Source organism: Daphnia pulex, chromosome 11, assembly GCF_021134715.1.
Source record: "Daphnia pulex isolate KAP4 chromosome 11, ASM2113471v1".
Classification (NCBI taxonomy): Eukaryota; Metazoa; Arthropoda; class Branchiopoda; order Diplostraca; family Daphniidae; genus Daphnia; species Daphnia pulex.
The window spans coordinates 2,676,178-2,691,200 of NC_060027.1; the positions used below are offsets into that span (position 1 = coordinate 2,676,178).

The window sequence follows — 15,023 nt, forward strand, 5'->3', positions numbered from 1 at the left end:
ATGAACAACTTAAAGAATTTGAACAAATTTTTAAAAGGGGAAGCGCGTAAAAACAAACAAACAAAATAAACAACCCAAAATAGACTGCGCGGAACGAACCGGCAAATAACAGGACTTAGGAATGGTCCGGTGCGCGCTGCCAACTAAGCCAAAATCGCCGACTGGAATGCACAGACCGTCAAATACTGATGTCAACATGCCTCGGACACGGGCAACAAAAAAACGGGAGAGAGAAAACCGAAAGAGACGGGCAAGAAAAGGCGTGGTGCCGAGTCTGCGCAATCCGCCCAAGGGGCGCGGAAAACAAAAATAAACGAAATAACCCCACACACCAAAAAATAATTAAATTCTAAACCATTTCGATTTTTATCTGTTTAATTAATTTGTTGTCGGCGAGTCGGGATCGAAAGTCGAAAAAATATCGCGACGGACTTGGAGCGGCTGCCGGCCGCCTGGTTGGTCGCTCATTCCCTGGCATCGCCGGATTCTGGCCTTTTTCAATTGGCGGCGGATGAGTTCCAGGTTGGCCAGCGTTTCGGCCGCTTCGGGCAACAGGCAGGTGAGGACGGCCCTGTGAAGGCATTGGCATTCGGTCCCCGTTTCCTCGTCCGACTCTTTGACGTCGGTCGAGCTCCGGCATTTATTTCCTCCTTCCGCTCTGTGATCTTCTTTTGATCCGGGCGGCGGCGGTGGTTCCGTTTGAGTCGGGGTTGACGTCACGGCGGGCGGGAACAATATCCTCGAAGCGTTTCGAGCCTCTTTGGTCTTTTTGTCAAGTGAAGTTTGAATAATTACGGCGGTCGAGGAGTCGGCTACTACTGGCGGGTGATTTGAATCCTTTTGAGCTGCCGGAATCGTGAGTGCCAATGCCGTGGCGTCTGATGAGACGTCGACCTCTGGGCGGTTGATTGTGCCGGCCATAGTTTCCTCTGAAGTAGGAGCTTCAAAGTTATTCCAGTCTGAATCGGTCGCCATGGGAGAATAAGGAATAGCGTCACCACCATTTTGATTTGAAATAGCCATCGGCCAGCCGGAACAATAAGCCGCCAGTCTTATGCCAGCCGGACTGCCACTGTCTTTATTGTCAATACCGGGGATACTGCTGCTGCGGAGTGGCGGCGACGCTATGCGAAATTCTGTTTGCTCGACGGGCGAAATACCAGCAGCAACCGGAATATTATCCGCCCTGGATGCCATTCCGACATCTTGTTGTGGCGGAATTGCCTTCAGGACGTTGGTCGACTCTGCTGGCTGATCGATAAGATACGGTCCATCATCCACGGTCACGTCCGATATTGTTTCATCCGCATCCGTAATCTCTTCTCGTTGGCCGGCCCGGCTCGTCGGAGGAGGAGAAAATGCCGATCCGGCAGTGTGGTCGTCATCCTCATCGGCCATCGAATCATCAGCAGCTGGAATCATTTCGTCCAAATGAGACTGGGCATCGGCAGCTATCGTTTCGGCCTCTGATTCCGGGCCGGCGGAAGAGTCGTCCAGCAGCGCCGCCTGCGGGGTCATCACGTCTGCTTCGCTTATTTGATCCGACCGGCTGGAAATCGGACTACTGGAAGCGACCGGATTGTCGATTTCATTAGATTTGTGCGTACAAGAAATTTCCGGAATCGCATCCGCGTTGACGGAGGGAAGAAGGTCAGCCGCATCGAGCACCTGTAAGGGGATTGCGTTAGTTAAACATTGTCCTACTACGTCATCCGGAATCGGATTTGCGGGAACAGCTGCTGGATCGTGGCCCTTAATATCATCCGCATTTGGGGTTGGCTGTCGAGATTCGCCGGATTGGCGGCTCGCTCGAGGCTGATGGATGGATGAAAGTGGCCCCCTCTTGGGTATTCTTCTCTTTCGCTGTCTGACAACGGCGATCGATAGCCTTTTACCGAATCGCTTCCGGCGCTCAAACGAGTTGTTTGGATGGAATTTCCCTTCACTTCCCGTCGTCGTCGTTGTCGCCTCCTCTTTTTTCCCCTTCCGTCCGGCTTTGCTCCGTTCTTTTAAGCTTTTTTGTCGCTGCTGGATGCAGATAGCCAGTTTGACGGGAAAGTGTGGCCATCCGCCGTAAGGATCATCTGCTGTCGCCTCTGCGTCTTTTATTTGATCGCTGGACATTTCCACGAATTCATCTTTGTCCAGCGAGACCTCCCAGGCCAGACTTTGGCGGTTGTTACTATTCCTGTGAATCCCGTCGTCGACGACGGGCTGTCCGGAATCTGATCGATCGCCTTCCTCTTCCTCATTCAAACTGTCCGTGTCCGGCTCATCCGGCACATTGACGAGCAATGAGACACTCCGCTTGAGGATTGTTCGAGGCGGATGATGACTAAGTTTTTGCTGTTGCTGTTGCTGCTGCTGGCGGAAGGCCCATAACTTTCGTTGTCTCACTTTGGCCACTTGGCGTTCCACCCAGCTCGGCCCGGATGGAGAGACACGCTGGAGAGTCGTGTCATCATCATCATCACCGGGATCATGTTGTTGTTGTGCATCTGTGATGATTTCCAATCTGGGCGATGGAGTCATTAGCAGCAGAGGCAGTCGCTGATCCTCTTCATTGGTGAAGGAACTCTCATTGCTGCCAGGCGCTTCCGTCTCCTCCGGAATTGAAACGACGGGCAATTGAGGCAATTTGTCTCCATTTCGGCAATTGTCGTTATTGGCTTCGTTTGCTTGTTGATTGCTGTCGAAATGAACGTGACGCCCGGCTTTGGCCCGCCAGGTGAGAGCCCGTCGTTTCAGGATGGATCGCCCGGCGACCAAGGAATCCCAGACCACCGGAGCCTGGGCGACTTGTTTATTAGCACCGGCTTTCTGACGTAGAATGTTGTCCAGAGGCTGGCGGATGAACCGCTCCCTGCTAACCAAACTTTCCTTTCGACGGCGTTCTAAAACCGTTTGAATGTAGCGCCATCGTTCGGCCGCCGCCGTCGACTCCCTCGCCGAAATTGATCTGCAAATTCAAACACCCCGCCCACCAAAAATATAAAAAGTAAATTTATGAGTTAAGAGGACGGTATAGAAATAGCACAAGTGCTGCAGCTACTACTAATAACCGCCAACATATCCGGAGGTTATTCACCGGAAATGCTCGCAGAGATGAGTGTGATGTGAGGAGTAACACGCGTCTAATATCCTAGTACATGGAAATCAAACCTTGCGGTTGCTGCTGAGCGTTTCACAAACTTGGCCAAGCGAAATCGAATTTTGCTACTCCTATATTTCCCTTGCGTAGAGTGTGGGTGGGGGATTAATTTTCAATGAAGCACACAGAGAGCCCAGAGGCATCTACTAGGTCGATCCTATCCACGGCTTATAGACATGCGAATAGGAGGAGAGCGTTTGATAGCGTATGGATCGGGGAGCGTTCAAAAAGGGCTGGCTGTTGCACACAGGTTGAAATCGACTCAAACATGCTCCCAACTTTACTTGCTGATGGAAACTCTAACTGGTATGCGTGTAATGAGACGGAGGAAAGCTTTTAACGAAAATCTATAGCCAACGGTTCCGGGCTCTTTTCATTAGAACCCCGTTTTGAATATTTCAGAGCTATTGATTTCATTCAAATCTTGGGAAAATCGAATGTATATGTAGGTACAGATATTCTCAAGCTGGCGAACCGTACCTGACTTTGGTTTTGGATTGGGCGGCTAACTGCCTGAGCCGTTGATTCCGCTGGATCGACTCCAGGCTACCCCACTGCCTAAATGAAGAAGACGATGGAAGAAGAAGAAGCGAATGCGCTGGAGATGATGATGAAGAAAAGCTGCTGACGTCGATGGAAGGCGACCTGCCGTAATCAAACGCGCCAGTCCTGCCACTGGTGCTGTTGATCCAACCGCCATTATCTCTCTCCGACAGTTCGTGTTGGTGGCCACTTGATTTGTATATATTTATAACAATTAAATTTTGTTGTTCCACGCATGTTCGAAGAAGAAAGCGATAAGCGGTTAGTTTCATTCCGCCCTTATTTTTTTGTCAAGTAATGAACCTGTCCTTTGCGTGTGTACACGAGCCTATACCTTGCATGTGACGCAATAATTAGATTCAACAATCATTTTGGAAAAGAAAAATGTTTGTACCAGACAGCCAGTTCCGGTTGATTCAATCAATTTCTCGCTTTTTGCTATCGTTACTTTTGATGTTTTCTGATGAAAGACAACATGTAATGATGATCGATTCTAATGAAGTGCATTCAAATCGATTTCAGGGTGGAAAATAATCAGGTTTGTTTCTCTGAGACACTCGGCCCCGTATGTGCCTGCGTAAGTTTTCGGTTGAATTCGTCGCCAAATGTCATCAGTGTGTATCGCACACAAAGTTTGGCTGCTCTCTATAATTCAACATGGAACCCATTTGCATTGATTAGACTCGCAGGGAGCGATCTATAACGAGCAGGTAAAGTAATGAAGGGCTGCACTATATGCGCACGTACCCAGGTACACAGGCACTTTCTCATCTACTCTTGTATATAGGGCACTAATTGATCAATAGGGGTTGTTATTATTCGAGGTACAATATGCTGGCCCTGGCACTCAGTTTTGCATATTACACCTACTCTACCTGTCGAGTATAAGTAGGTAGGTAAAAAAAAGAACAAGTTGTGACAACAAACTTTGTAGCTGGAGAAATCTACGTTTAGTTTCTTGTTCTTAATTTTGTTTGTGTTGTTATTAGGTGGTGCAGCACACAGAAACTGAAATGTATTCCATTTTTGTGCACGTAGTAGACAATTACCTCATTATTGGCGAGCGAGTGCTGCTGTGCTTGGTACTCCGAAGAGACGCGATCCAGGAATTTGATGCCCGGCTGCTCTGGATGATATTGTTGTTGTGCTGGATGGCTAAAGTCGGAGAGTAGAAGAGACAGAATGGATTGCCGTTATTGCTTGTGACAGTTGCACTCATACTGGGACTGCCGCAGATGGATGCGACATGCATCCGGCTGTAGTGCGATCCATCAACAGATTCATCCGCCGACTCCATTGTCGGCCCGTGTTGCTTTCGAACCACCACAACTACAACAACAACAACACAGGTTCTTTTCTGATTTTGATTTGTATTCGTCGTTTATTTCTTTTCTTCTTTTTCCTGTTGTCGTCGGCTGTTGACAATTTCTCTACTTTGGAATGTTATTACATTACCCGGAACACTGTGAACAACCGTCAGCTCGGAGACTCTTCATCGTTTTACAGCCACTAATGCGGATGGGCCTTGCTGCGTCTTTTGTTATCTCTGTGGACATTTCGGGCACTATAGTGAGGGTTCTAGGAGACGATCGACTCTTTTGTAGCGGTTTTCTTCCTCAGGTTGTTGTCATGACAACAATGGAGACAGACACATGTGAGGCCGCCGCACAGCAACATCCCAGCAGGGAAATGTTCACACGCACCTTTTCCTATTCCAATAACGCCCCAGCTCTTCAAACGGCGCTCAATACTTTGCGGTTTTATTCAATCTGCTTTCCTCCAAAATATAATCCTCAAATATATATATTTTTTTATTTTAAGGTTTCGCGGGACCGCAAATTCATTTTGCATTGCCAAGGGATTATGCAACACGGAAGCGGAAAGCAGTAAAATAACTTTGCTTTGTACGAAAAAGTTTAGTCGACTTTGGAGTAGTTCTAGAAAACTGTAATACGGGATCAAATTAGCTTCACTACTTTTGGCGTCATTAAAATGTGCAAAAGTTGTGTCAAGAATCCGAGAAACCAGTGAGTCTAAGGATTGCAATTTCGTAACGTTTTATCATTCGACTTCTTACCGTTAATATATGGACAGTACATTTAATATTTAACACTTCAGTCCCCCCCCCCCGAAAAAAAAAAACTTATTAAGACTATTGCTGACGTGACTAATCTGGATCAACCGTCTTCATTCTGTTCAACGGACCGTAAGCTTGTTATGTTAGACGTCGGCCTACACATGTTATCTCGTTCGTCTGTCCGTGTTTATTGGGAAAACTTATATAAACCAGCTGTGCGTGTTTGTTGATTGTTTTTTTTTGTTTTTACGAAGGAGATAATTTTGTAATATGCCACACGCAACGCGTCACATGTTGTTGAAACATCACGAACATATGCTTTCAGCTTATAGGGCGGGCATACAAAAAATTCATTACCATGATGAGCTGTAGATTATACCGACATCCATGGGACATGTGCCCATATTTTCTTCATTAGCACAGATATTAATTAATAAAAACTAATAACATCGTTAGAGATTATTCAGCTAGCTGTGGCAGCCTGCCTAATATATTTTTCCCCCCATACGACTGTCCATCAAGTCATTAGAGAATGATATGTCAAAATTCAGAAAAATTTGTATTAGGCTTCGTCTTAAAGTGTAGGGTTATTATTAATCAAAATAAAACCCTGTAAAAAACACATCTTCTCAAACTACAACCAATTAATTGAATTTTCGCGGTTTCCTTCCAATTTGGCAATTTTTCTTCCGAACCCGAAGAAACTAAACGGGCAATTTGGCAATGTTGTATTCAATTATTGACCGAGTCTGCTAGCAGCCGACGTTTTGAAAACAATCAAAGTCACACGTCTTCCGCACGTGGTTGACTTTTTTGAGATTTGACTACTAAAATATCACTTGTAAAGTTTTCCAGAGTATCATTATTTGTTCTATCATGTTGTCACCAGATAAAAGAAAAAATCCTTCAGAAGAAGATGGTGTTAATGAAGAAAATGAATCGGAAATGTACAGTGAAAATAAAGACACATTCACATCCAGCGTTCCAACAACAGCGTCTAAAAAACGCAAACGAGATTTGGCATGGTCAATTATGGAAGGCTTGTCAGGCCAAGATCCATTTGAAGGTAAAATGTCAATTTATTAACTCTGAAAATGTAATGATTGTATCAATCATATTAACGCTTTGTAAATTTTCGTTTATAGCCATAAAGGACTTCATTGTTGCAGCGGATGCATTTAAAGCTAGAGAGTTTGGGGCTGTTGACATTGTCAAGGATTTTCTACAAAACGGTGGTACAGGCAGAGAATTTCTGTCTCTCTTAGATATACCCAAGATTAAAACGGGTAATATTGTCACAGTTTTCATAAGTCTTGAAAAACTCTTTGAAAGGTAAGTAGTAGATACTTTCATAATTAATTTGATCAATGTTAAGTCTTTTTTTAATTAAAAATAGAATGGCGAGCGACCTAACCGAGTATCGTGATTTGGGCACGACAGTGGCCAGCAGCGTACTCAAGTCCCACATGGATAACATTTACAGGACCATGTCACCTAATTGCAATGCCTATCAAAACAAATCGGCTCTCCGGCTTCTTACTACAATGGTCACTCTTGGCCACTTGACAGCCCGCGCAGTGATCACGCGTGTAGACTTCTCAAATGAGAACCTCGTCGAGGCTAGTCAACGAAAATCCCTCCATGATTTGCCCGACGTGCGCTCCACCTTTGTTATGTTCATCACTTCATTCTTGATGGAAGAAGACTCTATGCTATTGCGTACCATTAGCGAGAATCCAGCCATTCTCTGGCCTGTCTTCTTACATCTTCGTACCGACACCATCGGTGTCGTACAGCTCTTCCTGGAAGCGCTCCGCGAAAAAGTTGTTATGAACTCGATGCTGAGCAAAACACTCAAGTTTCACATCTTCAAATCAAGCAATTTGCTGCAGCTGATGCGTCTTTTCTATTGGATTGGACCTCAGAAGCCCAAGAGAGTAGGTAGGCTAGATACCGTGGAAAACTCTCTTCCAGATGAATCCTTGGAAGAGGATAAAGTGACAGTCGCTGAACTGCTTCAAAATCTTTTGCTTTCCCTGACGACTTCACATAAATATGGTATCGCCTTCCCTGATTACAACCTCGGTGTTGACTCGATCACCAAGAACAACCTCATCCTTGAGATGCTACAGGTATCGTATCATATATGTTTAACCCATTACGATTTGAGGAACTAACGATTGTTTAAAATTAGAACTTGTTCAACTTCTGGGGCGGTGCTTCTCCGCGTATTGTTGAGATCCAGTCCCAGCTTGTTGTCAAGACAATAGAGAAATGCCCGGATTTGATGGATTCTTATTTCCGAAGCTTGGTTGCAGATCTGGAACAGATTCGAATGTCGGTTCCCTGGCTCAATCTTTGTGACGTTGTTCAGCAAATCATTAAAGTCCAGAATTTGACGATGGTCTTCAATCCGAAAGAAAAACACTCCGTTGCCCAACAGGCGATCCGTGCTGCCACATTGGTCGGTCCCCTTTCTCTTCCGCGAAACTTTTTCGTGAAAAGTTTGCTGATGGAGCATTCCGGAATCAGAGTGAATGCTGGACGGCTTCTTCAAACTGTCTTTGATAAGATCAACGAATTCCACACCATTTTAATGAAAAATCCGAAAGCAAGCGTTTACACAGATACTGAAAAAAACGATATCTTCGCAGCCTTCAAAAGTAAAACTAATATTTTAGTTTTTAACACAACCCTTGCTCAATGCAGCATTTTTATTTTATTTTTTAGAGAAAATTTCATGGCAGGTACCACAGGCATCAAAGTTGATTCAAATTTGTCGGGAGATGCCTACGTTTAAGGGTCAGGAATGGTACGTTGACTGTTGGGTTGTCCTGTTGGATCTACTGGTGAACTATGCCAAATTTGGTTGGATTACAGATGAAGTAAGTTTTTATTTAATTTGTAAGTAATGAAAAAGTGTGTTAACCCAATCTTTTCTTGCAGGATCAGTCCAATTTCCCGGCAACTGAAATGATTCAATCTGTAATGGAATGTGAAAAAGATTACTCTGTCAAAAAGGAGTCTCTGGACAGGCTGAAATTGTCCGTTTTTAACTTCGTCTTGTCGTTGTCACATCTACCAAAAATGACTGAAGACCAGTCAATACTTTTGGTTTCCCAACTTTCATCGTGTTTGGCAGGCGACAGTTTGTCTGAATTACGGCTGTGTGTTGGTTCGCTACTACTCAAACTTAGTCGACAACCAGAACTTGGACAACTTCATCTGTCGTCCGACGAGTTAAACATCTGGACGTCGACGCTGGAACGACATCCCAAAGCAACCCAATTCTTCGCCGAAGCATTTTCTTTCTTGTTGACATCATCCTCTACATTGAATGTCACGTTTGAATCTATGTTTGGTATTTCAAAAACCGAAAACCTGGAACCACCCTGCAGTCAACTCATTCTGGCAGCATGGAAATGCTTCACCCAACTAAGCGAATTCAAAGAAACAGTCGCTTCTTACATTTCGGCTGTAATGTGCGACCTATTACTTTGCCAAAAGGGTGAACTGGAAACATTTGCAAGCGCTTTATTAAAAGCCGCACCCAACAGCTTGTCATCGAGTCCTGCGCTGGAAAACTTTTTAAAATCGTGGACAAAAGAGAAGGAACAGGCTGATGTATCGACACTTGGGCTCGGCCCCACTTCCGTGATTCTCTACAGCTGCTATTTTCCCAACGATTTGGACTGGACCGCACTGAAGACGAAATGGGAAGACGAGATTGTTGCCAAAAGGAATCGATTGGACATCATTGAAGTAGCCCTCTACCAGTGTATTACTTGCCTGTCTGTGTCGGAAGCAAGAAAATCGGATCAATTGAACATTCTTGGCCTATTACGGGTCATTGTCGATGGCGAAGCCGAGGAATCAGGTTATCCACTTCACGTCAAGCTGCTTCAAGACCTTCGCACCCTAGAGTGGTTTGACCTGATGAACACTCGTGATTCTTTCGTCAAGGAATTCAATGCACTCGTTCAGGATTCTTTGAAATTGACTCAAGATCATCAGCTGGATCAAATGTACCAACGTAAATTAAACGACTCTATCGCTGCCGTTATCCAAGGAGAAGGATCCCTCGAAGAAATTGATGAAGACAGACTTTTGCTCTCGTTATCTGAATTAAAGATTAACGAAGTTGAGCCTCAAATCCGATCCCTTGTTCATCGGCTGACGTCTGCAGCTAGTGAGGTGTGCCTGAAATACTTGAACGTCTTCCTTCAGTTAGCTGGTCGACTACGACTAGAAGGTGTAATCCAACGGATTTCCTGGTCGGTGTTTTCAGAAGCTCTTCAACTATTTGTTTCTCTGGATGCTACTCCGGTTTTGAAGAAAGGCATTTATGATGTGGCCAGTGTCTGCCCGGAATTTCTAGATGCAACTGATGACTTCACGGCTGTTTTAACAGCCTGCCTGAAGTCCAAGACGGATTACACAAAATTCTGTCTCTTTTTGGTAACTTCTTCAAACCAGTTGTGCGCTGCATTCGGCCAGTGGTGTCTGGCACACAAGAAACGCTTCAAAGAGATCAACTGGAGATTGCAAATCATCCCAACTTATCTCAATAGTCCCAGCGCTGATAGCAAAGTTTTAGAGATGATCAATCGGAATATTTCGCCGGTCCTGAAGCAGCTTTTGACAAGTCGGACCGAATATCTTAAAGTTGCCAGCGAAGTCCCAAAATTTCCAGAATTTCTCAGCGCTCTGATCAACAAATGCTGGACAGCCGAAGAGTGTCGCGATTTAGCCACTGGCCTTTTATCAGAGACCAAGAAAAACTTCAGTTGCGGCCAGTTTGTCGAGGCAGGCCGACATGGCGCCCATTACGATCTTCATATCCAATTATGTATCCATGCAACTGTTCGTCAATTCAAATCCGAGAATCCGGAGCCTACTGAAGTTGAGCAGCTGGTACGAGAATTCGATTGGCTATCGAAACAAGCTCAAGCTGATCTTCCGACCTTAGCCAATGCCATAGTTGAAGATGCTATTTGGAGTAAATTTCTCAAGTATACTCTGCGTATCGGTCTTCGTGCGCTCACTGCTGAAGAGTCAACTCTTCCGACTTTGGCATTGCAAATCATGACCAACATTTGGCGTCTACTACTAGCCGGCCAAACGGACGAAGTAAAGGCAGCCGCCCTAAAGGTATTTTAACATTATTACGATGTTTGCCCTTCTTTTTGTTACAATGCCAACGTTTGTTTGAACACAGGTACATGATATGGTTATCAGCCATTCAGAATTCATGACTGTCATCATGGATGAGAGAGAGACTTATGTGGAGCAAAAGAAAGCACTTTTACATCTGTTGACTGTGCTGGTTCAAGTGAATCCGAAAATTTGTCAAGGTGGTCATGTCCCGTTGCTGTTGTCGTCATACCACGCCACTAGATCAGCGTCCGATCAACTCATTTTGGGATTGATGCGTACCTACGAGAAGAATGGCGTCGTTCTGTCGCCTTTCAAGTAAATATTTTCTCCCAAAATTGTGTGGCAAGACTCAATATTGATGCTCCATTTGTTTAATTTACAGACCCTATCTATGGGGACCGGCTGCCGCTGCCCATTATTCAATTCAGAGAGGTATCGCAACTCGGATTGCCAAATTGCCGGAAGCCGCCGAAGTGCTATCATTACTCAACAGCAAAAAACTACTTCATACTGCCTATAACTTCCCCATCGAACTAAAACTCAATGGCACGGAAATCACGCAAGAAAGTGAAGACTACGATCCGCGATTCATCTTGTTGTCGTTGGCTCATGTCCTCTCTACAGAGTATGAAGTCCAATGTGGCAAATTCTCTCAGTCAGGAGCCATATCGATATTATTCGCCACTCTCAGCAGTCCATGCAGCGAGGTATTTCGTAAATCACATTTTTTGTTGTTGCTTTATTTTTAATTTACGTTCCCATTTTGTGTTGACAGATGAGATCACTCGGTTGGCTCTGTTTGAGTCGGCTTCATTACCAGTTTGACAGTGCCACCGCTTGGCCGGAGCGTTGTTTGTGGCTTCACTTGATCAACTGTGTCCGATATGGCGCTGCTGATTACTTCAAAGAGCGATTCAGTGGTGCTCGACAGCTACCACCAAAGTTGTCCAATATCATTGCATTATTTCTTGCCAAAGCTGCAGCCATCGTTCGAGATCCTTCTCACCCAATGTACCGTGCAATTAACAACTTTCTACTGGTATGTTCCTGTTAATTGATTGCAATTTCCTTCTCGTTTACAACTTAAACGCCATTCCTTTCATTGTTTCTAGGTAAAATCGGCTATGGATGTGACCCAAGTTCCCGAATTTTTCGTCATGCTTCATAACACTGAACTACCTGAACAGAGGTCGCTTCAAAGGAGTTTTTTACTCAGCCTTCTTCGAGATGGCATCAAAAGTCGTCAGGACTATTTAGTGTGTGCTCGAAGAAGAGTCTTTCGAATCCTTCTCTCCCTGCAGCCATCCAATCTATTGTCCGACAAAACTGATAAGGTTATTTTTTTTTTACCAATTGAATTTTAATTTGAGCTTTAATCGAGACATTTTTCTTTGTTTGATTTACAGCGGCTCATACTTGAAGTCGTACAATCTTCACTTCAGAATTCAATCATTACCTATGACTTGATTCAACATCGTGGCCTTATCATGTGGCTTGATAGCCTCTTGCTGACCGACACCGTTGCAGATGAAGCTAGTCAGATGGTGTCAGTGGTGACGACAATGTGGGACACGCTCTACACTCACATGTTGAAGAAGAGGGAATCAAAAGAAAAGGACGACGAAGAAGCTATTGCAAAACTTGAACAGGAGGTCGAAATGATGGAAGCCGAAGACGAAGACACAGCCGACAAAACCACTAACAAACCCAAGATGCAGAATGCTAAAATCAGTAGCAGAAAACCTATTTGGAATTTACTTCCTATGCAGCAACAAGTTATTGCTCCCTGGATCATGTGTGAGCTAATGCAGTTGATGGTCAATTTGTGGCATGTACTCTATGAAGCTGAGCCAAACTATGCTACGTTTAACCAATATGCCCGAGTATTATGCTCCGTCGCTTCACACATTCACGAATCCAAAAGCATCATTCAAGCAGCTCAGGAGAAGGATTTGAAGACCGTCCGGTTTGTTACCCCTCCCTGCATGCTGAATGTTAAATTGATGCGACAGCTCGTTGAAGTTTCATCCCGCTTTGTGAGCAATCTTCCCGATCTAAAGGATCATTTGGCAGTAGTTGAAAGTTCCAAAAAGAAATCCTCGGCTTGCCCAACAGAACTTAGTCGAAACTGGGAACGAAGACACAGTTATATGCGAGAACTTATGGACCAAGAAGAGACAAATGTTGCAACCAGATATAATGTGCACAAATTATTGTCTTTAGCTGAATGTGGTGTTTGAAATAACAATGACAATTTTGTTTGCATACAAGGAGAACCTCGTGATACGATTTCTTTTATTTTTCATATCCACTACAGCATATCTTTGCCATTTGATGTACATATTTGTTTCCCACTATAACGCAGCCAACTTAAAATTTCTAGACGGGTTGTTTAAGGAGAGTGGTGTAACGTTCAATCTTGGATGCCAAACTCATGTCGATGTAGCGATCTCCAAGGACAACTACAAGACCACCAACAATGGAGGGATCCACCTTGGTTGAAATCTTGAGAGACTGTCCTTTCTGCAAGAATCCAGAAAGAGCGGCAGTAACCTCTTTCAATGTAGCAGCATCCAAGGCCTTGATATAAGAATAAATTTTTTTACATGAATTGTTTAACATTTTTTAGATTTATATATTTTACCTTGGCTGAGGTGACCTCACATACAACTTCACCTCTGAATGCAGCCATCATGTTAAAGAAATGGCCAGTGACAACATCCAATTTGTTAAGTCTTCCATTCTCAGCAAGGAGTTCTGTAATCATAAACATATGAATAACAATTAGAATAAAGTGAAAACCAATAGAAAAGAAAAACTTACCAAGGAAGTTGCCTGTAACAGCACTCATTTTCAATTTCTTGGCAACTGAAATAAGAGCATCTTTCTTAAGTGATCTCTTCAAAGTGGGGTTGGCAATGAATTCTGCCAAACGAGAATCTTTGGCGATAGTTGCATGAAAGTCCTTCAACTCGCTCTCAACTTTGTCCAAAGATTTCTGTTTGGAAGCAGCAGAGTAGAGTGCTGAGGCATAGCGACCATACAACCCAAAAACTTGGACTGGAGCCTATAAAAATTACACAATTAGGTTAAAATGTACCTATACCACACTCACATGATTTACCTTCACCAACTGCTGGGATGATGAACTGGTGCTGAAGTTACGAGCCTAATAGTTGGAAAGTAAAAACATTTATTGAAAATAGTACTAAATTTGATAAATTACGGCAAATTAATTTAGGATTGTGAGAAAACAACCGGCTATTGTCGCCAGCAAGCAGGCTATCTCTTACATAATTTATTTTTACGTTCATTAATGAAAAATAGCACGAAAGGAAACTGTAAGCTTACATAACATTGAAACGGGTTGATTACAAAGTATTATTCTCTATTTTAATAGTAAAACTTTAATTTTACTCACGAGCACTCCGAATTTGGTTGCGGCCATTTTTACAGGTTTCTTCTACAGTCAGATGTTGCCAGGTCGTGAAGGTCCAAATTGACGAAAATCCGAGAAGAAGAATTCCCGACTCACGCCGGTAGGTGGCCTCATTGATTTCTGTCAGCTGTAGTGGGAGTTTCATCTGACAGCATTTATCCCGAAATTTATTTGTCGCCTTACTTCAAACTTAGAAGAAATAGCGACATGGTATGTGTTTTTCCTTCATTATCAAGCTTTCATTGATTAATTTAAATTTAAATCCAGATTCGTTTTATTCTTATCCAAAACCGTGCCGGTAAGACGAGATTGGCGAAATGGTACATGAACTTTGATGATGATGAGAAACAGAAACTTATAGAAGAAGTGCACGCCGTTGTAACGGTTCGAGATGCTAAACATACCAACTTTGTTGAGGTACGATTCACCACTACATTAGACCTTGCAGCCATTAATGTTTTTGTTTCCATTTCAGTTCCGTAATTTCAAAATCATATACAGACGATACGCTGGTCTCTATTTTTGCATTTGTGTGGACATCAATGATAATAATTTGTGTTACCTAGAAGCCATTCACAACTTTGTCGAGGTGTTAAATGAATACTTCCACAATGTGTGTGAACTGGATCTGGTGTTCAATTTCTACAAGGTACCTT

The 15,023-nt window shown here is 43.8% G+C and overlaps 2 protein-coding genes across 2 annotated transcripts; one reads left to right on the top strand and one right to left on the bottom strand.

The window, feature by feature from the left end:
• The first annotated feature begins 6,516 nt into the window (after positions 1–6,516).
• Positions 6,517–13,212, top strand: LOC124208018. The gene is made up of 11 exons (XM_046605706.1): positions 6,517–6,837; positions 6,917–7,103; positions 7,168–7,903; positions 7,966–8,434; positions 8,502–8,656; positions 8,718–10,922; positions 10,990–11,243; positions 11,311–11,635; positions 11,704–11,967; positions 12,041–12,262; positions 12,335–13,212. The coding sequence occupies exons 1-11, from the start codon at positions 6,648–6,650 to the stop codon at positions 13,166–13,168; spliced, it is 5,841 nt and encodes a 1,946-aa protein (XP_046461662.1). The 5' UTR covers positions 6,517–6,647; the 3' UTR covers positions 13,169–13,212.
• On the bottom strand, positions 13,183–14,460 carry LOC124208028 (ATP synthase subunit O, mitochondrial-like). The gene is made up of 5 exons (XM_046605719.1): positions 14,350–14,460; positions 14,053–14,097; positions 13,752–13,995; positions 13,573–13,685; positions 13,183–13,508 (listed from the first exon to the last, which is right to left on the bottom strand). Exons 1-5 carry the CDS (start codon positions 14,374–14,376, stop codon positions 13,308–13,310), a joined length of 630 nt encoding a protein of 209 aa, XP_046461675.1. The 5' UTR covers positions 14,377–14,460; the 3' UTR covers positions 13,183–13,307.
• Between the last annotated feature and the right edge of the window lie 563 nt (positions 14,461–15,023).

What these genes read in the sequence shown, in the direction of transcription:
- LOC124208018 (XM_046605706.1), top strand. Translation starts at nt 6,648, where the DNA reads ATGTTGTCACCAGATAAAAGAAAAAATCCTTCAGAAGAAGATGGTGTT. An exon ending in CTTGAAAAACTCTTTGAAAG is followed by an intron (nt 7,104 to 7,167) that starts GTAAGTAGTAGA and finishes AATTAAAAATAG; the next exon opens with AATGGCGAGCGACCTAACCG. An exon ending in GTCGTTCTGTCGCCTTTCAA is followed by an intron (nt 11,244 to 11,310) that starts GTAAATATTTTC and finishes TTTAATTTACAG; the next exon opens with ACCCTATCTATGGGGACCGG.
- LOC124208028 (XM_046605719.1), bottom strand. Translation starts at nt 14,376, where the DNA reads ATGGCCGCAACCAAATTCGGAGTGCTC. An exon ending in CAACCAAATTCGGAGTGCTC is followed by an intron (nt 14,098 to 14,349) that starts GTGAGTAAAATT and finishes TCCAACTATTAG; the next exon opens with GCTCGTAACTTCAGCACCAG. An exon ending in CATCCCAGCAGTTGGTGAAG is followed by an intron (nt 13,996 to 14,052) that starts GTAAATCATGTG and finishes TAATTTTTATAG; the next exon opens with GCTCCAGTCCAAGTTTTTGG.